Raw genomic sequence first — 26,817 nt, forward strand, 5'->3', positions numbered from 1 at the left:
GCCCATGGAGAAGAGCCCACTGTGGAGCAGGCTGTCTGGTGGGAACTGCAGCCTGCGGGGGACCCACGCTGGAGCAGTCTGTTCCTACAGGACTACAGCCCATGGAGGAGCTGTTCTTGAACTGCAGACCACTGGAAGTTCACACTGGAACACTTCGTGAAGGATTGTATCCCATGGAAGGGACCTCACGCTGGAGCAGGGGAAGAGTGTGTAAAGGAAGGAGCAACAAAGAAGGTGTTATGGTCTGATTGCAACCCCCATTCCTCATCCTCCTGCACTGGGAGTAGGAAGAACTGGGAGTGAAGTAGAGCCTGGGAAGAAAGAGTGTGTGAGGAAGGTGGGTTTTATTTCTCACTATCCTACTTTGTAAATAATACTCTGTTTAGCAGAGCTTTAAACTAGATTCAGCAGGGGAGGGGGATGTACAGAGTGACAGAGAAGAACAAACAAACACCAACACTTTAGGAAGCAACAGGGAAATATCTGTGAATTGTCCCAAACAAATTAGGATGGGCTCCTCTAAAAAGGTGATGCAGCCAGTAGCCCAGCTGAAGTGCCTTTACACTGACACGCAGCATGGGAAACAAGCAGGAGGAGTTGGAAACCACAGTGCAATTAGAAAACTATGATCTAATTGTTATCAATGGCTTTTGGGGCAAATCACACAAATGGAATCACACCGCAATTAAGGGCTACAAGTTTTTCAAAAGAGATGGGCTGAGAAGCGGGGGGTGGGGGTGGGGGGGGGGTTGATGTTGCCCTCTCTTTTAAGAAATGGATAGATTGCAAAGAACAGGTTGAGAGCTTGCAGATAAAAATTGAGGACCGAACCAATAAAGGACACCTCATGGTTGGGGTTTACTGCAGACCATCTGATCAAGGGGAGCCTGTTAATGAGGCCTTCCTGCTTCAGCTACAACAAGCATCATGCTCACAGGCTCTCGTCCTGATTTCAACCAACCAGGTATCTGCAGGAAAGCAACACAGCAGGCTGTAAGCAATCCAGGAGACTTGTCGAGTGCATCAGGGTAAATTCCTGGTCCAGATATTAGACAAACCAGCCAGAGGAGAAGCGTTACTTGACCTGGTGTTCAACTATGAACTTACTAAAGAGGTTAAGATTGGAAGCAGTCTAGGCTGCAGAGACCATGCCCTGGTTGAGTTGGTGACCCCAGGATATATGGGCTTGGCAAAAAGCAAACACAGGACCCTAAAACTTCTGAAGAGCAAACTTCCAGCTATTTAAAGAACTAGTGGATGAGATCCTCTGAAATGCTGTCCTTAAGGAACAGAGGAACTCATCAGAATGGGCAACTCTTTAAGGACACTGTTCTTAGACTGCAAGAACTCTCCATCCCTACATGTAAGAAATCAAGCAGGGAAAGCAGGAAACCAAGATGGTTGTGTAAGGAGCTGCTGGACAAACAGGTATAAAAAGGTAAATGCACAGGCAGTGGAAGCAGGGGCATGTGGCCTGGGAAGAGTACAGAGATGCCACATCCAGATGTGTAGGGATGGGATCAGGAAAGCCAAGGTACAAATGGAACTGAACTTGACAAGGGATTCAAAAAATAACAAGAAGGGATTCTATAGGTACATTGTTCAGAAAAGAAAGGCCAAGGAGAGTGTAACCCCTTTGATAAATGAGAAGGGAGAGCCGGTAACAACAGACATGGAGAAGGCTGAGGTACTCAACAACTTCTTTGCCTCAGTCTTCACTGCCAATCAGGCTTCCCATGTCTCTCACGTCTCTGAAAGTGTAGGTGAGGGCTGGGGAAGAGTCCCTCCCCCTATAAGCACAGAGCAGGTTTGAGAGCACCTTATGAAACTGAACAGATGCAAGTCTACGGGGCCCGATGCCATGCATCCCAGGGTCCTGAGGGAACTGGCTGATGTAGTTGCCAAGCCTCTCTCCATCATTTTTGAAAAGCCATGGCAGTCAGGTGAAGTCACTGGTGACTGGAGAAAGGGAAGCATCACTCCCATTTTTAAGAAGGGTAGAAAGGAAGATCCAGGGAACTACAGACCAGTGAGCCTCACCTCTGTGACAGGGAATACCATGGAACAGATCCTCCTGAAAGCAATGTTAAGGCATGTGCAAGATAAGGAGGTGATCCAAGTCAGCTAACACGGCTTTATCAAGAGTAAATTGTGCCTGAGCAAACTGGTGGCCTTCTATGATGGAGTGACTGCATCAATCAACAAGGGAAGACTGACCGATGTCATCTATTCAGACTTCTGCAAGGCCTTTGACATGGTCCCACATGACATCCTCACCTCCAAACTGGAGAGAGACAGATTTGAAGGGTGGACTATTTGGTGGATAAGGAATTAGCTAGATGGATGCAGCCAGAGAGCTGCAGTCAATGGCTCTATGTACAGTGATGGGTGGAGTCTTTCAGGAGTCTGTCTTGAGACCAGTACTGTTTAATATCTTTATCAATGACAGAGACAGTGGGATCAAGTGCACCCTCGGGAATGTTACAGATGACACCAAGCTGAGTGGAGCAGCTGATACAACAGAAGGAAGGGATGTCATCCAAAGGGACCTGGACAAGCTTAAGAAGTAGCCCCATGTGAACCGAATGAGGTTCAACAAGCCCAAGGGCAAGGTGCTGCAATCCCAGACACCAGTAAAGAGGTGGTACACTCAATCCCCTTATCAATGTCATTGATAAAAATATTAAACAAAACTGGCCCCAGTACTGAGCCCTGGGGAATACCACTGATGTTAAAGCATTCTGTTCCTATTATGCAATCACATGATTTCAAATGATATGCAAAAATTAAAAACAGTATTTTTAATACTTATCTGACTCTCAATACATCAACCTGTTCTTATGTAAAAATATATCTACTAAGATTGAAACACTCAGAAATGTTATTAGATTGTATTTCTTAGTTACTGATTCCTTATTTCATATATGCACTTGATATACAACTGACAGTGCTGCCGATTTACTGTTCAGATCGATTTCAGAGTACAGCACACTGAAGTAACAGTGCAAAATAGCATATTTCAAAGATATATACAGTAATATACATTTCCTTTACAAGCCAAAGATTTACAGTATTACTTTCTATGTGTATGACAAAAAGATTAAATATTTAAGGATTTATACAAATGGTTTTACTAACCTCGTACTGTCAGCTTGCTATACAACTGTGAGTTCATTTCCTTGTCTCTCTTGTAACGACGATACTCATCAACAGCTTCCCGTACCACTGTGACTGTCAAAACAAATCCCTGTTAAAGATACAATGATGCAACTCAGAATTGTCAAAATGCTAGAACAGAAATACACAAGCAGGAACACTATATAAACTAAGAACATGAACTTAGAATATTTACTTTTTCATTCATTCGGATTTTTTCTTTTTCAAATGTTTTCTTCAATCTGTTAAATTTTTAGTCCAAAAAGGAAAATCATACTTGTATACCATATACATATAATTTGAAAATGTGGATATTCAAATTATGTCTAATTTAGATATAAACTGAAATGTAAAAAAAAATTAAATGCCTCAAAAAAGTAAAAGACAGATTTACAGTTTTTTAAGCTTATTTCCCCATCTTCTGAAAAATCTGGGGCTTTACAACAAACATTTAAAAAGTCTCCAGTTCAAATACTGGTAAATTCACTGCCTTTTGCCTAACAGATAGAAATGAAAAGGTAACAGATGCTTAATTATTTTTGCCATCTTACACTTATTTACCATCACACTACAAATATTGACAAAGAAAAAAAAAAAGGGTTCTGTTCTGAAAAATTAAGTATCTAAATGTTTTGGCTTCACAGGACACTGCCACTGCAGCTAACACTGGAAGTGCAGAGAGTTCCACATATAATTAAGTTTCTGGCCACACAAATAATATGCTGGCTAAAAGGAATACAGAACAGTTCAGGGATATAGTTGTAGGAGTTTCCCCTCTCTCTTTCTAATTCTTCTCAGATATGGTTTCTGGCTACTTGAAATCAAGTACTTAGTCTTTCTCCATCAGTGGAAGAGAAATAACATTTTATGACAGTAAAGGGAGCTAATTACTGTCATACAAGATTACTAAAAAAATTATTCACAAATCCTCCAACAGATAAGGCTTTAGATTATCCATTTGGACTCAGAAACACATCAGTATTTTCCTCCTATGCCAGAAAATATAAGCCATTAGACTACTTTCTTGCAAAATTCCAACAGTGTTTGCCAGCCTTCCCCTACTTTCTCAGCAGAAAGAAGTCAAGATGTGGAGCTTTTTTAGAACAGTCTTGACTACAATATTTCTTTCCAATAGCAAGGGCATTTTGCATTTCCAGCCCCGAATTCTAAGGTTTAATCTGTTGCAGGCTTATAGTTACATAGTTCTTGTTTGTTCATGTTTACACTAGCTACATCCATTAAATTAGAAACTGCCTAAAACACCTTCCTGCTCACTCCTCACACCAAATCCCCTAATACATGCTAGTATTATTTAAACCCAAGTTTCAGATCTTAATTTAGCCCTTTGAGATAGCAGGAGGTTCAGACAGGCCTGCCTTAGAACTCCATTTTCAACCCTCAGAAATATGAAAGTACTTTACAAAATCGGTCAACTATATTCTGAAAAGTGTCTGAGGATCTGACAGGACTGACATGCTGCTTTACTTGGAATAAAAGTTTTCTCTAATTTTTATAAAATTGTTTATCTTCATTTTCTCCAGACACCTTAAATCATTGCCATTCTGAATGGCCATTTGCTAGTGCCCCTAACCACCATCTCTACGCTTTAGAGCAGTAGGGTTTTTCCCCCTCTTATGGCAGCATTTTGTATTATCTTCATGAGCTTTGACAACAGAAATATTTTAGTAGCATAAGAAAGGAACTCTTGAAATGCTTTCCAATATTTGCCACTTGCACGTATCATATTCACTAGGCAGTAATCAAAGCACAGAATGTGAGGTGTTAATTTCAAGAATTTCTCCTGGAAATCACCTGCTGGGTAGCTCCATACAAATGACCATGACTATAAGGAAGTATTTAACACATCCCTTTTTCCTCATTTACCCAAAGGAACTGGACATTCTTCCAAAGGGGAGCTGAAAGATAATCTAACAAGAAAACTCCTTCTGTTGTCTTTCTTTATAGGTGGTTAAAAATCTTTAGCACACAGCTTCCAATCAAATTTATGTCCCTTACATCCTTGGATGTTGGACTTGAAAGAAGAGTTCTATTCTCTACTATGCAAATGACAACAAAGGAGTAAAATACAGCCTTGTTTGAAGAACTCTGGTGCTTGATTTAAGTGCAAAGTGAAGAAAGGGGAGGGGAAGAGGCAGAGTGACAAAAAACACCCACCTTTTAGAAGACAGTCAGCTTCTATTCTGTGGTTTTAAGTATTGTGCTGAATAATTTTTGTTTATTTTAAACTCTTGAGAGAAAACACGAGCCAAAAATAAGTTATAGCTACTCCTCTTATTCTTGATGAACATTTCCCAACAATTTACATGCTCTTCCAGGAGAAAAAAAAAAAAAAAAAAAAAGGAAAGAAATACCCTCATCTGCCAAGCCACAATAACAACCCAGGGGGTCTGACATAAATGTTTTATATTTTCATCATACATACTGAGCCTTACTCAACATACAGTTAATCTTGTTTACCTGGAAGTCAGCTACTCAAGTAGAAACAAATGAGTTTTCCAAAAACTAAGCACCAGCAACAAGATCTCAGTTTGTGCAAGATGTGAAAACCAGAAACATTATTCAAAATATCCCTGAAGAACACCCACAGGTCTATACAAAACAGATTCTGTGTTATACAGTATTATTATTATTTTATTTTTTTGACAGAGATAAAATGGGCTGATATGCCTGATTTTTTTTTCTCCTTACTACCCCATTAACATACAGCACTTCACAATTAAGAGACCAACTTCCAAACAAGGTTAACTTCTGTCTTTTGTTACTGGGTCACTAACAAAGACCTTTGTAAATATTCATTTTAGAACTCCCACAGTTGAACATTTTTTCTGTCTTGGAAGTGTTTTTTGTTGCAGCAATAGTTGTCTGGACATGGAGGTGTGAAGAATCTCCAGGACTGCCTCTTCATTTATCAGTACTTAAAAGGTCTTATGTCTCAGCAATTAAATCAATCCAGAATATTTACTAGAATGACTGAAAAACAACCTTTACTCAAGCAGTCAGCATGTCACTACTCCTCTTGAACACCTCTTGCAATAAACACTAGTGAAAAATACAATTTTAAAAATAAATTTAGAAAATAAGGTATTTGTTCTTCCTGGTCTGCTTTTACACCTGGGGCAATGGTGATGGGAAAACGAAAAAAAAAAAAAAAGGTAATGATTCAGTTAAAATAATATATGAATTCAAAATCACAAGAATATAGCTGGCAGACTACCATAACAGCCTCTTCTTCAGAGGACAGTTTTTCCTGAGGTTTGAAAATTGTAAGTCAGAAGCAACTATTTGAACAGTTTCCCAAGAATATACTGCAGAATGTTCAATAATAGACATACTGAAAGGAAACCAGTGCAACTGGCAATGCAATCAGTCAGGAAAAGCATGTTTAATGCATAACTTATTTTCAAAATACCTTTTCCTCCTGCTTTACTCACAGCTTAATTGTTACTTTTTTATTTTTTAATATTTATGCATTTTTTTGTGAAAAAAGTACAGGATCAAAACCAATACCATAAGAATGCAAAAATGTATGCTTTCAATTATGACCTAGCCTTAAGACATAAAATAGTGAACAAAAACAGAAAAAAAAATAACACACAAGTATTGAATGCTGCCAATAAAGTTCTCTACCAGCTAAATTTTTTCTTTTTTGTTTGTTTGTTGGTTTTTGTTTTCCTCTTTTCAATCTCTCAAGAGACCAACTGTTATAAAGGAACATTACTGATTCAGACTAGCCACTTAATAAAAAGGGTTAACAAACAACACCTTCTGCAATATCTGCTGTAATACTGTACTTTGAATTAAGTATTTTACTTCTGCTACATATTTCATCAGTGTAGTTTACCAGATGAAAATCTATGAAATATGTACATGAACTCTTCAGCTGAAGTTTAAAAAACCCTCTTTTTAATAGCATTTTTCTGTTTACCAGAGGAGCCCAGTACGTATACAGGTAGCCTATTTTCAATGCTGGTACAAACTGTGAGCAGGACACGACGAGAAAATAGAGATTCAAGAAAAACTTGAACTGTTCATATAAAACCTAAAATGAGAAACACAAAATAGATAAATTCCTTAATATTTATGCGTATAGTATACATAAAATTCACTTTATCGTGACAGTAGATACAAAACCTATGGCATACTAAAACACATAGTACTATAACTGTGCTATACAGTACAGCATATTGTACAGTATATTGTACTGTATAGTACAGTATAATACCCCCAATACTATATATATTATTATTATTTTAACATTATAATGCTATTTTTGTTGAGAAAATTCCTCTGATATGAATGCCTCTTTTCAATCTGGAAAAGCAATTTGCTGATTTTTTGACATTTTGAAAACTGAACTATGTAAGCTCATCAGTCTTTAAAAATATTATATACATATCAAGATCACAGTGCAAAGATTCACTATGGAATTTCAACAGAAAATGGAATTCAGATGTTTGTAGAAGCATCTTGTAATAATTTTATATTCACAATAGTTACTTTTGTTTATGAAACCAAGTGAGTTAAGTTTTATTTTTTTCTTAAAGTGCCAATAAAAACACAGAAGACTGTATCTGAACTTTCACTGCTTAAAGTTCTCATTTTTAGCTGCTAAATCTTTTCTTCCTAAAAATACAGCATTACATCTTTTTGTTAAGTACCAATACTTCAATTCTGCATTATCTGTCTTAAGATGCTTCCTTTCTTACAATATTCACAGCTCAGCCTTAAATAAAAAAATAAAAAATCATTGGCATCAAATGAACAGAAACCCCATTTACAAAAGTATTATATTATTTTAGACTTTGTCATTTTAACCTCTACAGAGTAAGAAAACTGAGTAAGATATACGATATTGCTCTTCATCAGCGTGAGAATACCCTAAAACTTCAACCCCATCTGCAGCACATAGAGAAAACAGTACACATCAATTCCTAATTACTTTCATTCACCACATTCCCTCAGCACACTCCCTCTTCCATGTAGCCACTGAAGTTTCTACTCTTGTACAAGCTGAAGATCTACAACTCATCTGTTTCTCTCTGAAGATTCTCAGCTTTTAAAGGGGCCAAGGTTACCATCAGCTGAGACACGTTCCTTCAAAATTACCACTTCCCACAGTTCTTAAAAATAATGAAACTACTCAGCCTTCAAGAATAAATGTTGTTTAGGAAGACAAAATGACTACAGAAATGATCCAGGGAGAGTGGGTAGGTATTGTTCTCCTTCCAAAAGGCTATCAGATGGAATCTGAGAATAAGGTAGTGTTCTTCAGTTTCCATAGCAAGACCAACTTTTTTTTTTTTAATGAAAGCAATGACAGTTTACTAAGTTTTTAGAAAGTTTAAACTATGCAATATTAATAATAACATGGACGTGAAGTGATCTGGAAAAATGACTTAGCACTAAATTTCTCAAAAGAACCTTTTGTAATAAATACTGATACAGAGGATGTGTCTATTAATAAATAAAAGTTTGGTCTAAACTCCGAGATAATTGTTCCAGTTCTAATTGAAGACAAAGTACCCTCACCACAGAACAAATTGTTCCATATTCCAAAAGAATGACAGATGCTGACATCTGGTATAACATGACACCTCTAACTACTAGGGAGTGGCTAGCTACTAGAAGTGGCTACTGAACTTGCAATATTATTCTAGAATTGTAACTCCACAGTGAGTAATAAATTGCTTCAAAGCCAAAAGTTTCAAAACAGATCAAAACCACATTTAATTAGTATCTCTATCTTTTAAGTTTACAATTCAGTTGACATTGCAATGACTCTGCATGAAAGTCAAAGCTACTTGACAGATATCTATTGCTTTCATCAGTGCAACGTTATTACTTATGTAAAAAACTAAGCCCTAGGAAAAAAACTCAGAAAAGTTAATCTCAACGTGTCTTTCTGGCAAAGTAGCAGCACCTTAATGTCGCCAGTGTCTTGCAAGAGCGTTATATTACTACTGTTCTGCTAAAAGGCTACCTAGACAACCTCAAATCTTCTGATTTTTTCAAATTTGGAACTGACAAAACTGTAAAGTCAAAAAGATGTTATTTATGGAAATTACCGTAAAATTCCTAAACAGCTGTACCAAGTGATGAAGAGGAAATAGTAAAGAAACTGCACGATCTGGTACAAGCAGTATTTTATATAAAGGTAAGGAATTAGAACTAAATTTGGAAACATTAGAGCTCTTTTAGCCAGTAAGATTCTGTTAACCTTAACGTTTTATATCAAAGTACAAGCTTTATATAATCATTGAAAACTACCCAAAATTGTCAGTTGCAATGTTAAAAAAAATACGATCCTAAACAAAAGACTAATCTTCAAATGATGATTTCAACCGGGGCAACTCGTTCAGGTCAACATTTATAACTTAGTTACATCTATGGATTTGGAACCAATACAACTGTGTTCCCGACAAATTATTTGTAGTAGAACAGTGCAAATACAGATAGCTACAGAGTACTTCCAATCAATTAAAAGTGTTAATTTATGTCTAAAATTAAAATTGAGAAGCATTTTATTTTCACCAAACATTGTGTGATATGCACTTAGGATCCCACTTTCTTCTGAAGTTACTAAAGAATTCCCAAATAATATATAAAAAATATTTCTGATCCTGGCTATGCAGTTAAACCAAAATTTTTCAAAAGAGATCAAAAAAAGAACATTAACTCTCTCAACAGAGAATTGCAAGCTATGACTGATCCTTACAGGAAACATGAATCTAGTTTAGGACTTGTAATCTACACTGCAGATTTCCAGTCACAATAATCAATAGCTTACTATACGCGTAATGAATTTTATGACCTTTAGGAATGCATATGCAGCTTAGCCAATTTCAATGTATTTAATAATTTAAAATTCAGAAGAAAATATTTACTTGGTTCAACAGAGATAAGAGTATTTTATCTGCCTGTGATAAGTGACATTTTATTTCTTTGACAGGAGATCAGTCTTAATTACAAAACCATTTGGTTTTGTTGTTGTTGTTTTAATAATGAAATGTATTAGAAGGCACCTGCAAGTCACTGGACCAAAGGGGCTAGAGGAATAGAATCAATACTCTTACTAATCTGCATGATCACTTAAAAAGATAAGACAAAGCATGTCTGTATTCAAATGTAGAATACATTTTTTGCAACATGTCACAAAGTATTTCAAAAGCATATTAGCAAAATTTGTAATATCATCAGTATACATTTTTAGGTGTTAACTGGTGACGCTTCAACAGCTGTCTTCTCTATTGTTGTACTTCATTATAGCAACTAATTTTTGAAAAGTAAACAGACAACATTTCATCATCTAGACTGCAAATGCTATAAGCAAAAAATTGACACATACGGGTTCTTGAAAAAAAAGAAAGCAAAAAACCTGCATCTACTCCACAACAAAAGTATTATCTGAAGGATTGCATTCAAAACTAAAAGGACTTCATTATTTTTTTAAACTGCAGTAAGAAATACAACTCTACTAAGCTAGGCCTTATTTCCATATAAACCAAAGAGATTTTTCCTTATGAGTTCATATTTCAAAATGCATCATTTACTGTGCTTTCAATGGCAGTGAGCACGCATAAATATCTATATTAGTACATTGATTTTCAACTGTTTCTCAACTACAGTCAGTATTTTGTGGCACTTTCACAACTGATAGTGTAGAATTGCCTGTTTCAAAAAGAGGATTACAAATTTCTAATGATGAACAGAAAAATGCAAGGAAATGCATCTCAAATTTGTAAAGCTTCACTGAAATCCAACTGTTCCAAGTCATACAAATTGCACTTCTCTAGTAAATACCCCTTTGAAAATACAATTAAGAAAAAAGCAGCTTTGCTCTTACTGTCAATTGCAATTAAAGACATTGAGATAAAGGTAGAAAAAAAATGAAGAATCTGGGCAAATAAATGATCTTTTCACAGAATTGCCAAATAAAGAAAACAGTATAGAACATACAGTCAGGCCAATACCAGAAAACGATTAGTAGCCTTACCCCAGGTATAAAGGTAAAGACGTTGTATTTTTGATTTTTAATGGCATTTTTGGGGTATTTTTCTTCACACTTTTCGGGACACCCAAGCCACACTGTGCGAGCCTTCAGCTCTTTCTTTCTTCGGCAAATGTTTATAAGCCAATCAGAACAACTGAAAAGAAAAATAATTGTTTACTTTCAAACTAAAAATTTACTGTATATGATAATCAATTTCAAACATGGAATCCTGAAGCTAAGAAAAATAGGTGCTTTTTTTCACTGTATCTAAATTAGTAAGCATGATGTTGTCTTCTAATATTTAGGTTAATTACACAGAACTCTTAGACACACACACAAATATACTCACACATTTATGTATACACACACACTTTTATATATGTGGATATGTACATATATACACTTTATACATCTATAAAAACACATAAATAATATCTATCTGTAGATATATATAGTTGAGCAACCTGGTCTAATGGAAGGTGTCCTTGCCCTTGGCAGGGGGGCTGGAACTAGATGATCTTTAAGGTCCCTTCCAACCCAAGCCATTGTACCATTTTATGAATGTTATGTAAATATATATATTTGTTTACACGTTTTATGTTATATATAGTAATGTATATGTAATATATATGCAATACATATATAATGTATAATGTACTGTAATATAATGTAATATGTGTAATAATGTATAATAATATGTAATAATGTAGTAACAAAGTAGTGTAATACATATAATATGTAATATATAATATATGTAATATAATAATATATATGGATCCATACAAGTCCATGGGTCCAGATGGGATTCATCCCAGGGTGCTCAGAGAGCTGGCTGACGTTATCGTGGGACCTCTCTCAAGTATTTTTCAACAGTCTTGGGAATCTGGAGAGGTCCCAGTTGACTGGAAGCTAGCAAATGTTGTACCAATTTTCAAGAACGGTAAGAGAGAAGACCCTGGCAACTACAGGCCTGCCAGTCTCACATCAGTGCCTGGTAAAATTATGGAGAAGGTTATCCTTGAAGTTATTGAAGCACACATGGGGGACAACGCAGTCATTATGTCCCAGTCAACATGGGTTCACAAGGGGTAGGTCCTGTTTGACTAACTTGATTTCCTTTTATAATAAGATCACCCATCTAGTCGAACAAGGGAAACCAGCTGATGGGATTTTTTGGATTTCAGTAAAGCTTTTGACAGAGTTTCCCATAGGATCCTGCTGGACAAAATGCCTACCATACAGCTAGACAAAAAAACATCATACAATGGGTGAGCAAGTGGCTGATGGGCAAGGCTCAAAGGTTTGTGGTAAATGGGGCCATATCAGGCTGGCAGATGGTCACCAGTGGGGTCCCCCAAGGCTTCATTTTAGGGCCAGTCCTCTTCAATGTTTTCATAAACGATTTGGATGTAGGACTAGAAGGTGCTTTGAGAAAATTTGCTGATGACACTAAACTTGGAGGAGTTGTTAACTCTGTTGAGGGTGGAAAGGCCTTGCAGAGAGATCTGGACAGATTGGAGAGCTGGGCGATCACCAACTGCATGAAGTTTAACAAGAGCAAGTGCTGGGTCCTGCACCTGGGACGGGGCAACCCTGGCTATACGTACAGACTGGGCAACGAGACGCTGGAGAGCAGCCCCACAGAGAGGGATCTGGGGGTTGTGGTTGACAGCAAGTTGAGTATGAGCCAGCAGTGTGCCCTGGCAGCCAGGAGGACCAACCGTAACCTGGGGTGCATCAAGCACGGCATTGCTAGTCAGTCGAGGTAGATGATTGTCTCGCTCTACCCTGCGCTGGTGCGGCCTCACCTCAAAGTACTGAGTACAGTTCTGGGCACCACAGTACAAAAAGGATGTGAAACTGTTGGAGAGTGTCCAGAGAAGGGCTATGAAGAAGGTGAAGGGCCTAGAGGGGAAGACGTATGAGAAGCGGCTGAGGTCACTTGGCTTGTTCAGCCTGGAAAAGAGGAGGCTGAAGGGAGACCTCATTGTGGTCTACAGCTTCCTCACGAGGGGGAGCAGAGGGGCAGACGCCAATCTGTTCTCCTCAGTGACCAGTGATAGGACCTGTGGGAATGGAGTCAAGCTGAGACAGGGGAGGTTTAGGCTAGACACCAGGAAGAGGTTCTTCACTGAGAGGGTTGTCGCGCGCTGAAACAGGCTCCCCAGGGAAGTAGTCACTGCACCAAGCCTGTCAGAGTTTAAGAAGCGTTTGGACTGTGCTCTTAGTCATATGGTCTGAATTTTCAGGTAGACCTGTGTGGTGCCAGGTGCTGGATTCGATGATCCTTATAGGTCCCTTTCAACTCCGGATATTCTACGATTCTATGATAATATATATACACATAATACATATAATATTATATATATATAAATACACACACACGCAAACATTTGCATATTCTTTACAGGAAAACCTAATAAAATACTTTCAGTACAGAATCACAGAATGGCTCGGGTTGGAAGGGACCTCTGAAGACCATCCAGTCCAATCCCTCTGCTGAGCAGGATCACCTAGAGCACACTGGGCAGAACGGCATCCAGGTGGGTTTTGAATATCTCCAGAAAAGGAGACTCCACAACCTCTCTTGGGCAACATGTTCCTGTGCTCTGTCACCCTCACAGGAAAGAAGTGCCCTCTCATATTCAGATGGATCTTCCTGTGCTTCAGTTTGTGCCCACTGCCTCTCATCCTGTCACTAGGCACAACTGAAGAGAGTGTGCTTCCATCCTCTTGACACCCTCCCAATACAATTTGACACGCATCCTCTTGACACACCTCCCAATACCCCTTACCCTGACATAGATTAAAAAATACTAGTTAATACCAGTCAGTACTAGCAATGACTAAATTCTCCCATCATTAAATAATTAACTCATCCACCATGTTACAGTTCTTTGGCTAAATTCTTCATCTTGTATTACTGATGTTATAATTATGCTAATGGTTAAAGAGGAGATAAGTCTTCTGTTACATAAAGTTAGAAAAAAAAACCAACCAACATCTTTGTTAGACTACCACTATAACATAAATAGTAAAATTTAGTCTACCTGTAGCAGAAGTAACAGGGAAGTTTACCTAATGCCACACTGTAAAACGTTTTCAAGGAAAACAGAAACGTAAGCTCTAGAAGCAGACCACATAACCATATGCAAGGATGAAATTCAGCTCACAAAGAAAGAGCATCCCTGCCTAATCAGTTTACAGAAGCACTAAAGAGGGTATAAACTATGAGCAATGAGATGAACAGAAAGAGCTTACATGCACCTATAAATAACTGCAACTCAGACATTGACACAAGAAGTATGGGATAACAATGTTAAGAGGGAACAACAAAAACAAAAAAGCTGTGAAATGGAATCACAGAATCAGAATCACAGAATGGCCGAGGTTGGAAGGCACCTCCAGAAATCATCAACCTACGGACAACACCCCTGGTTTTGAATATCTCCAAAGGAGACTCCACAACCTCTCTGGGCAGCCTGTTCCAGTGCTCTGTCACCCAAACTATAAAGTTCTTTCTCATATGGCAAACCTCCTGCGGTTCAATTTATACCAATTGCCCCTTGTCCTATCACTAGCCACAACTGAGAAGAGTTTGGCCCCATTCACTTCACATTGTCCCCTCAGGTTGGTAAGATCCTCTCTCAATCTCCTCTTCTCTAGGCTAAACAGACAGACCCAGATCACTTAGTCTTTCCTCATAGGACAGATGTTCCAATCCCTTAATCATCTTCGTAGCTCTACACTGGACCCTCTCTAGAAGTCCGATGTCCCTCTTGTACAGGGGAGCCCAGAACTGGACACAAGACTCCAGGTGTGGCCTCACCAGGGCTGTGTAGAGGGGGAGGATCACCTCCCTTAACCTCCTGGCAACACTCTTCCAAATGCAGCCCAGGATACCGTTGGCCTTCTTGGTCACAAGGGCACACTGCTGGCTCATGGTTAACTTGTTGTCCACCACGCCCTTGGGATACTATCTCTGCATTTTTAATACTGGTGGAGAGGCCTTAATCATGTTGGGAGTCTGTTCTAGACTAGTGATTTGGAAAGAATGAGTAGACAGGCCTTTTTTGAGCACTCACTGCAGTCAAAGAACAGGCCAAAGTGGTAACAGTGGATTTCAACTACACCAGCACGTGAAAAGAAGTGATTTAAGTTTCCTAGTGAGGTGTTTGAACATAATGGCAGTATGCAGGCGAAGAATTGACTGGACAGCCTCTTAAGGTCCTTTCATAAACAGTTTTTCCACAATTGCAGTATCACAGTACACACAAATAAGCACTGGAGAAAGGCTGATAGTTCGCTTGCATCACTACAGTCCCACTTGAAATGTTCTTTGTCTGTAACCTGTACTATCACAGGTCTATTTAAAAACTAATTTTGCCAAAGAACAAATGAAATTCAAAGTTGCTGGGTCTTCTTAGAGAAAACTAGGTTATGCAAAAGTAAAATTATTCAAAGCAACCATCACTTGGTTCTTGAAATGCCACTACACAATACTCACAAGCCGTCATTTCAAGACTTCAGCTTCAAATGCTGTATTATTAAATCTTCCTCTTTGACGCTTTTGCTATGGGACTGATGTCAATTTAGTTTGATTTGATGCATTTTATTTTTGTAATAAATATAAGTCCATTCAGAAACTTTTTTCCATCAATTTTAAATAGTAACAAGGAATTATTCTACTTTAAAAACGATAACAGCATTAGTTCAACATTCAAAATGCAATCATTCTGTTTACTAACATACAACAGTTCAGAAAAACCTTACAGATGTCTTGATCATGACAAGCAAGTTTAAAGCAATACAAACAGCACTGCTTTCTACGTGTCACAGTTCCACAATCAGTTTAATGACTGTGAACTTATCCTGCTGCTGCTGAAATGGCTAGTACCATCTACCTCCTATAATAAAGTTGTGTATTCTTCCCCTTCCCTCGTGATGACACAAGTATTTGTGCAACTGCATGGGTTAACCTGACCAGCAAACTGATCCAGCTGTAAGCTAACATGGAACAAAAAGTGGGGCTGATTTCAGGCAAATCCAGTCCTGATCTTTAAAATCTAGAAAAATCATAAAAATAGTTGTAAAAACACAGGTTACATGCTCACAGCATAAGGTGGAACAATTCAACTTCATGCCAGATGGACTTAAACTTAGTAAAACTGCTTGTGGAATTAAAGCTTTAAACACGTTAGTTTTCAGGGCATGTGGTGGAGGACAACACAACTGGAAGATAAAGCTTAGCTGTATAATAGAAAGCGATGATATAGACCTGTGGCAAGAAAGTTCTGAGGAAAATTATTTTTTCTAGGAAAGTGAACAGAAGCATGACAACTCCTGTCTACAAGCCTGTAGAGAGAAATATGATGATGGCCTTTGAAATCTTGCATTGTTTAAATCAGTTTGGAATTTGACTAGTCAAATCTCTCTTTTGTAGAATAATCTCCACATATACTAAGGAGTTTTCTATTGCTAAAATTAAGCATTTAACTAAAGCAACTAAACTAGTGCCTTTCTTGCCATGGAGCCCTTCTTCTACTTTCTGCATTACAGATTGATAGAGAAGCTGAAACAAATGTCATAACAACCATCAGTTTAGCAAATGCCAAAAAGTACAGACACAAGAATGACGTCTGACTAGTCAACAACTGTGATACCTTTGATAGAAAGGACTGACACAGAGCTAAAAACACTGAAGTTCTCAGACACAAGAAAAAATGAAAATATTACAGGTTGTGCCCAAATCAATACTGTAATGTTTCCGATGAGTCAAAATCAGTGTTTTTCATTTAGTCTGAACGGTAAACATTGTATCACAGGAAGACTAAGAGAGGGGCACTTGCCTCAAATCCAAACCAATTTACATTTATTCAGATTTTTAAGAACAACAGTCTAGCTGATATTTTTGAAACTCAGATTATTGAAACCCAACACACACTTAATCTGTTCTCAAATTAATATTCTGTGATATGAAAATTTTTGAAAGACTACTGACCCTTTTGTGGGCTTTTTGTAACCCCTAAATATGAGTGAAACAAACATCAGGAGATAAACTGGAATAACATTCTCCGAACTTCAAAAATTCCAAAAACAATGATCAACACAAACTTGATCCTTGATTTTCCTGAAATCTTTAATGGAAACACCTTAGGCTATAAATCCAGTGATTAATCACATTCTTAGTTGATTTAAGCATTTATTTCAAATGTCCTTGCCTAGAAAGTTCAACAGATACATAAAAAGCTTGCTTTAAAAAAAAAAGAAAGATAGCTATAAACTGTGATGCATGTATCAATATAACAGATTGTATATATGAATAAATGAATAAAAGAACTTTAATGTATAGGCATAAACAGGGGGTGGTTTTTTGTTTTTTTTTTTAAACCAACCTGCTTCTTAACATTTTTATTTTCCAATTTGAAGGAACTACGGTAGTCTTTAAGTCACTGACGCTATACTCAAAAAACATTCAGCAATTGTTAAATAAGGACCTTTAACTTTTCATAAATACAGTGCATCTCGCCAAGTCAAAAGCTAAAGTAAAAGTCTCAAATGACTCTGCAGCTCTAATAATAAGGACTTTTTTCCCCCTTTTTTCATTACTTTTATCCTACAAGCTTAACTGCCAGTATCTTTCACAAAACATCATTTTCATCAGAATGGAAAGATAATATAAAAGCTCTATATTGTGTGCAAGGGTCAGCTTTTCCTTATTAGGTTTTAAGTAGCAGAAACTAGTTCTGCAAAGAAAACATACTGTAATTATTGTACTCAACAGGTAGCTTCAGTAATCAGGCCAAAAGCAACACAGTGGTCATGTCATTCTTAAAAGATCAGCATTTTCCCATGCTTCTGCATAACAAATGCATTGCAGATTAATTGGAAGCGTACAGGCCATCTTAGAGCCCAAATTAATCCGAGCATTTGATATCCCCTTCACTTCATATGGAAATGCCATTCAATGGCACCATTTTCATAGGGACAAAGTGTTTTTTGATAACAAGTGGAATGTAAATCTCATGAGAAAGAAATCAATCCAGCCCAAAGAACTCCAGAGTATTGATCTATGTGCATTATAATTTCACAAGCTTGAAGAGACTTTGTAAGTTAAAGGGGAAATGATTACAGCCACAAAACAGCTGCTATATCACAGTTTTCTTTTAACTGTGTTATGAAAGCAAGAAATATGCAGTTTCTGAAGTTAAAAGTTTTATTGTTTGAATTAAGTCTTCAGTTTGTTCAAAATCAAAGACATTTGATTTAATTATTATTTTTTTTTCAAATGTAAAAAAAGCTGCAGATTTGCAAATAAAGTTCACACCATTCAGTTCTGGTCAACAACAGTCTATTGTATACACAAGTTAAAAGCTGAATAATGCATTTTACAATATTAATTTTAATGTACACTGAACTTTGACAAATATTCCATATTTGCTCCTGCCAAAAGGGTGAAACTTTTTCAATTAAACAACCATCTGATTATTAGTAACAATAAAGTAACAAAATATATAGAATATAAAATTGTAAAACTGCAAAGTAAGATGGAAAGCTTCCACTCCCAAAAATGAGTTTAATCCCAACAATGCAAAACAAATATACTAGTGGGTTTGGGCGTTGGTTTGTTTGTAAAAAGTAAAGTGTTTTTGGACTCAAACACAAGATTTTCCCTAAGAATTCAAAAGAAAACAGGGGCCCCTTGAGCTTGGCTTCAGACAAATGCATAGTTTTATATTGTGTTCACCTTTCTATGACAGCTTTGAAAAGAAAACAAACAAACAAACAAACAAAATCCTTACAATATAAGTTAAGACACAAAAGGAAGTTCTGGGTGGGTAGAAATTTAAACGTCATCCAATTTCAGGTAGGAGATACTAATTTCCACAGAAACAAGGTTAAATTTTACATTCTGTTGAACTGAACAGGTTTCAGACTGCTATGCTGTCTGATTTAATCTGATATTTAATCAAATATTACACTTACAAAAATGCAGCTTGCCTTCTGGAAGCAAGTAAATTTCAGTTCTTTGCAGAAGTTGTATAATCTACCATCAACACAAACGAAAATAATTTTCTCACATACTCCTTTCCATTCCAACTGTGAAGGCATCAACACCCAGTTTTCCACCAAACCAATATCTTACACCCTGATTCTGCTACACAGTATATGGCAATACTGTAGCCTCCACATCTCCCATATGATCTTCCAAATGTTCCTAGACAATTTTATGAGCTGCAAGTAGGCAACTCAAAAACTCTAGCATTCAGTAGCTCCCAATAAACATTCATGGAGTTTAATTATGATGAGAAACCACCAAAAACAGTAACTGTTAACACTGAATGCAAATCCTTGACTTCTACCAAGGACAAAGCCCCAAGGGTGCTTTCAGCCAAAACGAAACCTCCCTATTACCACAAAAAGTATTTACATACACAGAACCTCACCCAAAATGAGCTTTTTATCCAGCCTGACTGGACCAGTAGATAAGATCTCTGCAAGGTACCATGGGAACCATTTTCCAGCTAATTTTCTCCAAGTCGCCTATGTAGATCTCTGCACCTATCCTGTGTGAATATCCTCTACCTGCAGAAGTCCTACTGAAATTCCAGGCTTCTGCTAGGATCTGGTCATTGTCTTTTTTTTTTTCATGAAAAAAAAAATCTGTCATCATGTCTTGTTATAGAAAATTACAATGAGATTAAAATGACTCTATGTATAAATGCAAGACTGAAACGACTCCTTAATGTATCAAAATTCAGTTGAGTAAATCAGCAAAGCTACTTCAGCAATAAGATGTGTATAAAATGTTGCAAAATGATTCATCCATAATGCATTTTCCTTTCCCTTTTCATTCTCAAAAATCCAATTTTAAAAAATTTTTTACTAGGCTTGCACTCTACTCAAAGCTCAGATTTAACTATCAAATTTAAAAAGTAATAAAACTTGAAATTTTGCAATCCTCAGCATCAATGACCTTTGTGAAACCCCTTTATGATTGTTAATGAGTTCAAACAAACTTGCCTTGCAGTTGCCTGCCCCTCTCCACGCACTGGAGATTCTTCAGTGCCTCTGTCAGGGCAACTACAGGGTGCCCTTTTGACTATTCTGCCTATTTTTACGAAACTATTTTCAGGAACACGACTGAAATCTCCATCCTTCAGTGCAGTTTTGTTCAAATCACCAGAAAAATCAGTAAGTGCATAAAGACTGAGAATGAGCACCATGTATGCCTCACTTCCTTAGAAAAACAAAGGCTAAAATGCATGACATTTACAACTGTAATAGCTATATTCAGCATGATTCAGGACAGTTTATCTAAAATCAAGGTCTCATAACTGAAGTCCAGTAATGTGTAAGACACACAAGGACTGCTCATTTAGAAGTAAGAGCTAAACAGAAACTGTCTATCACAGTAACTAATACTCAAAGATTTAAACTTACCTTAAGTATGTTTGACAGGTATCTACATTTTAAAATATTTCCAGAAAAATTAACAGCCTCTTAAAACACTTTCAAATATTAAAAAAAAAACTATTTCTATAACAAAAACACTACTTCCAAAAATCATCTATATATACAAACTCTTATTCTACTGTTTCCTCATTTCCTTCCTTCTACTTTCCAACAATTTATTTCCACTAATACATGGATTTTTGTTAAGTCATTACAGAGAGAAGAAAATCAACACAGATTGTATTTTTCTGTAAACAGTAAAGCTATATAAGAAAATTATTTCAGAACTAAAAGTGCACAAATACAGCTTTCAATTGATTAAGTAAAAGAACACCGACAGGCCTTCTGGAATTTATTAAGTATCATGAAAACTACCTGTGAAAATGTCTATCTAAACCAATTCTAAAACTACCTGCTAAAAAAGTTTGAGTTCACTGGAAGTAGTCCACTCACTCTGTTCTTCAAATGATTGATTTTCAAATCTAATCTAATTATCATTCAGGATAAAATGTTAGTTTTAAACACCCTGATGGCAAATTCTATAATTAGAAATTTTCTAGCAATTTGTTAGTAAGTTTCTATGCCAAGGCAACTGCATACATCTGAGTCTGGCATGAAGTTTATAAATAAGAACCAAATCACAAGAGCTAATTGCACCTATGATTCACTCCAAGGCCAACAGTTATAAGTATTTTTTAAACCTTTAAAGCTGAAGTTATAACTAATCATTTGTTATTTCTTTTTCATTTTGGCAACAACATCAAATTCATTATAATCTGCATTTTGTCAACTTAACACATTAGCACCCTCAAAAAAATCAAGGAAAGTTTTAATCCATTTCACCTGATGTAGTTTTGAGCAAAAGTGACAACCATGCCTATATGCTGTTATGGACCTGGGACTAGTACGAGTCCAGTACCTGGTCTCCCTTAAAAGCCTCCTTCTTGAAAGTCAGCAAAGCACACAGGAGAAATACACAGCAGCTCTTTCAAACATTTTATTAACTGCTAATAATGTTCTAGGAGGGGCAAATGTAAGCGAAGTAGTCAAAAGGTACATGACAAGCATACTATACTCCTGTACTCTGCACATATCATACAATACACAATTAGTATTTGGGTAATCCACCAAATAGCTTAATAAAAAGTGCTAGTATGCGACAAACCTAGTGCAAAGGAACTTCCAGCCACCACAGATAAACCATTCTAAGCCTCTCTTTCTTTGAGAAATTCTGGCTCTTGGTAGAGTGTGGTAATCACTCTCATCATTTTCAAAGCCTTCTTCTGACATCATTAGTGGCATTTCATCCAAATGAGAGGACTCATCTTCCACTTGGTACCTGGCAAGATGAAATAAAAACAGTAAATCAATAACCAACATATTTTTTATTACCAGGAATCTCATAAAGTAACAAAAGGTAATTTTTACTACATGGAATTTTATTAGAAATGTTTTCAATCCAAATATCTTGTGTACTTGTCCTAACATATCAACAAGAATTTTTGATTTGTGAAAAATGGGTAATACAGCAAAAAGGCTTGCAATCATCCAGCCCTTGATATAAATCATTACAGAGAAATTCCTATTTGATATAGAATTTGTACATACAGAGCTGCGATGTCATACTTTCAAAGGATTCTTTGCAAGATTTTGTTAAACAGAATTTGCTTTGTGTCGTGGTCTAACCCAGCAGGCACCTAAGCACCATACAGCCATTTGCTCATCTCACCCTCCCTACCCCCATCCCCAGCATGGGGGAAGAGGATCAGGGAAAAAAAGAGTAAAAGCTCATGGGCTGAGATAAAGAGAGTTTGGTAGGCCAGAAAATGAACAGAAATGATAATGATGATAACACTAGTAATAATAATATGTACAAACAAGTGATGCACAACGCAATTGCTCACCACCCACTGACCGATGCCCAGCCCAGCCCAGCCCCGAGCAACAGTCCTGTCCCCCACCCCCCCCACCCACCCCATATTAATTGTTCAGCGTGATGCCATATGGTATAGAATATCCCTTTGGCCAGTCTGGGTCGGCTGTCCTGGGTCTGTCCCCTCCCAGCTTCTTGTGCACCCCCAGACTCCTCGCTGGCAGCGTAGCATGAGAAGCTGAAAAGTTCTTTACTGCATTGCTCTGTAACAACTAAAACATCATCATGTTATTAACATTATTCTCATCCTAAATCCAAAACACAGCACCATGCCAGCTACTAGGAGGAAAATTAACTCTACCCTAGTTGAAACTAGGACACTTGGCAAAGTTTATAGCAGATGCAAATGATGTGAGCTTTCATGGAAACAAACTTTGTATTTCCATTGAGCTTCAGCCTACTTTCCTGTTATACTTGCGTCTGTTCCTGCCTGTGCAGACCTCTATTTGAGTCACAACTTCTAAACAACTCATCAGTATATTAGTTTTTGTTAGTAAAACATTAGTTATTTTTATAAGTCTACATAGAAATATTCAGCAGGTTAAAACACTTTCCTATGGGACCTATGAAACACTAGGCTAACAATGGTCCTTCCCTCTCCAGAAAGCATTCACCACTTCAATTTTACACTTGTGGAATGCCTCTTATGGTCAGATAAAACACCTGAATATTTGATAAGAAAAATCCCCCAAGTGCTTGAAAATTGTGTAACTTATTCACTTTCAGTGGCTTAATGGTACAAAAATATGAAATAACTGAACTATTACTCAGGTTTCCTGTCACAGACTATTCAAAGGACAAATGAGGATATCAAGTGAGGATATCAACTGGAAAAAAATTTTGAAAGGAATTAGAGTCAAGCAAAGACCATCTATTTGTATGCAGTAACAAATACAATAACCCTAATGGATGTTAATACAAATGCACGATACAGAAAATCATCCTAGATCTGACCTAAACAGTTAGAAAAGCTGGCTGCATTAATGCTTAAAAACATACACAACAAATATCAAACCTAACAGATGCAAAAAAAAATAAATATATGTATATAAAAACTATTACTTGACACTATTGATAATTGTAGTTAAGCAGTCTTTAAATAAGACCAGTTGATGAAAAAGTATCTGATTAGAATAAAGAGATTCTGCATGTGTATTTTATTCTTTAATTCTCAAACACTGCAGTTTGGAAGTCTAGAAGACTCTCGTCATTCTATTCTTTGTGTAATCTAAAACTGATCTCTCGAATTTATTCTTGCATTAGGAGTAGCAAAGAATGATTTTACGAGCTCAGAAAAAAACTTTTTTGTTTGAGTCACAAAAGAAGTGTTTAGCAAATGTGAAGCTTCAAAATTACTGATTTCTTGTGTGAAAGCGGTACTTCATCTTTTGGAATATGCATACAAGGACTGTCTCATTCCACCCCCCCCTCCCCCAAACCTAAACCCAATCTTTGTATAAAAACAGTAATTAACAAAACAAAAATAAACCATTCATTGGTGTATTTGTACACGTAAAAAAAAAAAAAAGTAACATAAGCTCTAAACATCTGAATATACAGTAGGGCTGTATCCGCATCAATAAACTGAATACAAAGCAGCCTGTATTGCCCTTAAAACTCCTGGCTTCCAAAAAGCAGGATGACTCCTTGCAAGTTGTTCAAAGGGAATCATCCCTAGACCGCTCCAACTGCCAAGATGTACCTGGGGACTGTCCAGGAAAAGCAAGAGTTGCAACAGCCCAAATTCATGCCAGGATACATGCTACCAGTTTAGAAGTAATGAATTCCAGTACCTGGGAACATCTACGGTGTAACATGAATTTACACAGCTATACAGAATAAAAAAAAACCTCTCATAACTGAGGAATTCAGTCCATTCTCTCACCTGCTGGGTGAGCTGGTATGTTCAGTACACATCTTTGACTAAGCAGTAAGATCACAGTTTTATACGAAACAAGCAAGGTCCCAGAAGTAAATCTTTACAACACAGATGGAGAAAACACTTGAACTGAGAAATACCAAACAAATATTTCAACAGGAGAATTTTATATAGAACTTAACGCACAGTACACTGACAGCCTACTTTTCTCTAAGGGGAAAACAGATACTAGCCCAGGAACTGGCAGGGCTCATTGAGAGGGCTTTAAACTAGGTAAGAAGGGGGATGGGGATGAAATAAAGCTCATTAGAGAAGAGCTGGGGGGAACAACGTCAGGGCCGGGGGAGAAGGCAATGGCCCAAATGAAGTGCATCTACACTAATGCACACAGCATGGGCAATAAACAGGAGGAGATGGAAGCCATCATGCAGCAGGCAAGCTATGACTTGGTTGCCTTCCCTGAAACGTGGTGGGACCACTCCCATGACTGGAGTGCTGCAATGCCTGGCTATCGGCTCTTCAGAAGGGACAGGCAGCACAGAAGGGGTGGTGGTGTGGCTCTGTATATTAGAGAGTGTTTTGATGTTGCGGAACTTGAGACTGGGAATGATAAGGCTGAGTCCCTATGGGTTAGGATCAGCAGGAAGGCCAACAAGGCAAGCATCCTGGTGGGGGTCTGTTATAGACCGCCAAACCAGGATGAGGAAACAGATGGGGAGTTCTACAGGCAGCTGGCAGAAGTCGCAAAATCATCAGCACCTGTTATCATGGGGGACTTCAACTTCCCAGACATAAGCTGGAAAATACAATACAGCTCAGAGGAAGAAGTCTAGGAGGTTTTTGGAGAGCATGGAAGATAGTTTCCTGATGCAGCTGGTTAGTGAGCCTACCAGGGGAGGTGCCCCACTTGACCTTCTGTTCACAAACAGAGAAGGACTGGTGGGAGATGTGGTGGTTGGGAGCTGTCTTGGGCAGAGTGACCACAAAATGGTAGAGTTCTCTATTCTTGGCAAAGTCAGGAGGGGGATCAGTAAAACTGCTATCCTGACTTCTGGAGGGCAGACTTTGAGCTGTTCAGGACACTGGTTGGCAGAGTCCCTTGGGAGGCAGATCTGAAGGGCAGAGGAGTCCAGGAAGGCTGGGCACTCTTCAAGAAGGAAATCTTAAAGGCTCAGGAGCAGTTTGTCCCCACATGCCCAAAGACAAGCCGGCACGGAAGAAGACCGGCCTGGCTGAACAGAGAGCTGTGGCTAGAGCTTAGGAAAAAAAAAAGGGTTTATGATCTTTGGAAAAGAGGGCGGGCTACTCAGGAGGACTATATGGCTGTTGTGAGGCTGTGTAGGGACAAAATTAGGAAGGCCAAAGCTCATCTGGTGCTCAATCTGGCTACTGCTGTTAAAGATAAAATTTATTTTTATAAATACATAAACACTACAAGGAGGACTAAGGAGAACCTCCATCCTTTGCTGGATGCGGGGGGAAACTTAGTGACGAGAGATGAGGAAAAGGCTGAGGTGCTCAATGCCTTCTTTGCCTCAGTCTTTAGCAGCAAGACCAGTTGTTCTCTGCATACCCAGTACCCTGAGCTGGTGGAAGGGAAGGGGGAGCAGAACGTGGCCCTCATAATCCATGATGAAATGGTTGGCGACCTGCTACAGCACTTAGATGCACGCAAGTCGATGGGGCCGGATGGGATCCACCCGAGGGTACTGCGAGAAGAGCTGGCGGAAGAGCTGACCAAGCCGCTTTTCATCATTTATCAGCAGCCCTGGCCGTCAGGGGAGGTCCCAGTCGACTGGCGGCTAGCAAACGTGACGCCCATCTACAAGAAGGCCGGAGGGTAGACCCGGGAAACTATAGGCCTGTTAGTTTGACCTCAGTGCCAGGGAAACTCATGGAGCAGATTATCTTGAGTGTCATCACACGGCACTTGCATGGCAAGCAGGTGATCAGGCCCAGTCAGCATGGGTTTATGAAAGGCAGGTCCTGCTTGACGAACCTGATCTCCTTCTATGACAAAGCGACATGCTTAGTGGGTGAGGGAAAGGCTGTGGATGTGGTCTACCTTGACTTCAGTACGGCTTTTGACACCATTTCCCACAGCACTCTCTTGAAGAAACTGGCTGCTCATGGCTTGGACTGGCATACGCTTCGTTGGGTTAAAAACTGGCTGGGTAGCCGGGTCCAAAGAGTCGTGGTGAATGGAGATAAATCCAGTTGGAGGCCGGTCGCTAGTGGAGTCCCCCAGGGCTCAGTACTGGGGCCAGCTCTCTTTAATATATTTATCGATGATTTGAATGAGGGGATCGAGTGCACCCTCAGTAAGTTTGCAGATGACACCAAGCTAAGTGCGTGTGTCGATCTGCTCGAGGGCAGGAAGGC

At 38.2% G+C, this 26,817-nt stretch overlaps 1 protein-coding gene across 7 annotated transcripts in view; it reads right to left on the reverse strand.

Annotated features, from left to right (window-relative positions):
- The window catches only part of ATP9B (ATPase phospholipid transporting 9B (putative)), a 179,128-nt gene that overhangs the window by 137,209 nt on the left and 15,102 nt on the right, over nt 1–26,817 (reverse strand). For 4 of the 7 annotated variants that reach the window (XM_080581010.1, XM_080581009.1, XM_080581007.1 and 1 more), the window contains exons 2-5: nt 21,789–21,962; nt 11,171–11,321; nt 7,103–7,216; nt 3,139–3,247 (exon numbers count right to left, since the gene is read on the reverse strand). In XM_080581010.1, coding sequence (XP_080437136.1) covers nt 3,139–3,247; nt 7,103–7,216; nt 11,171–11,321; nt 21,789–21,962 — 548 coding nt within the window. Of the gene's footprint in view, nt 1–3,138; nt 3,248–7,102; nt 7,217–8,116; nt 11,131–11,170; nt 11,322–21,788; nt 21,963–26,817 lie in introns of those variants that run through there. The other 3 variants (XM_080581008.1, XM_080581011.1, XM_080581012.1) reach the window with 3 other exon arrangements.

This window comes from Anser brachyrhynchus, assembly GCF_964034855.1.
Source record: "Anser brachyrhynchus genome assembly, chromosome: 2".
In the NCBI taxonomy this organism is placed as follows: Eukaryota; Metazoa; Chordata; class Aves; order Anseriformes; family Anatidae; genus Anser; species Anser brachyrhynchus.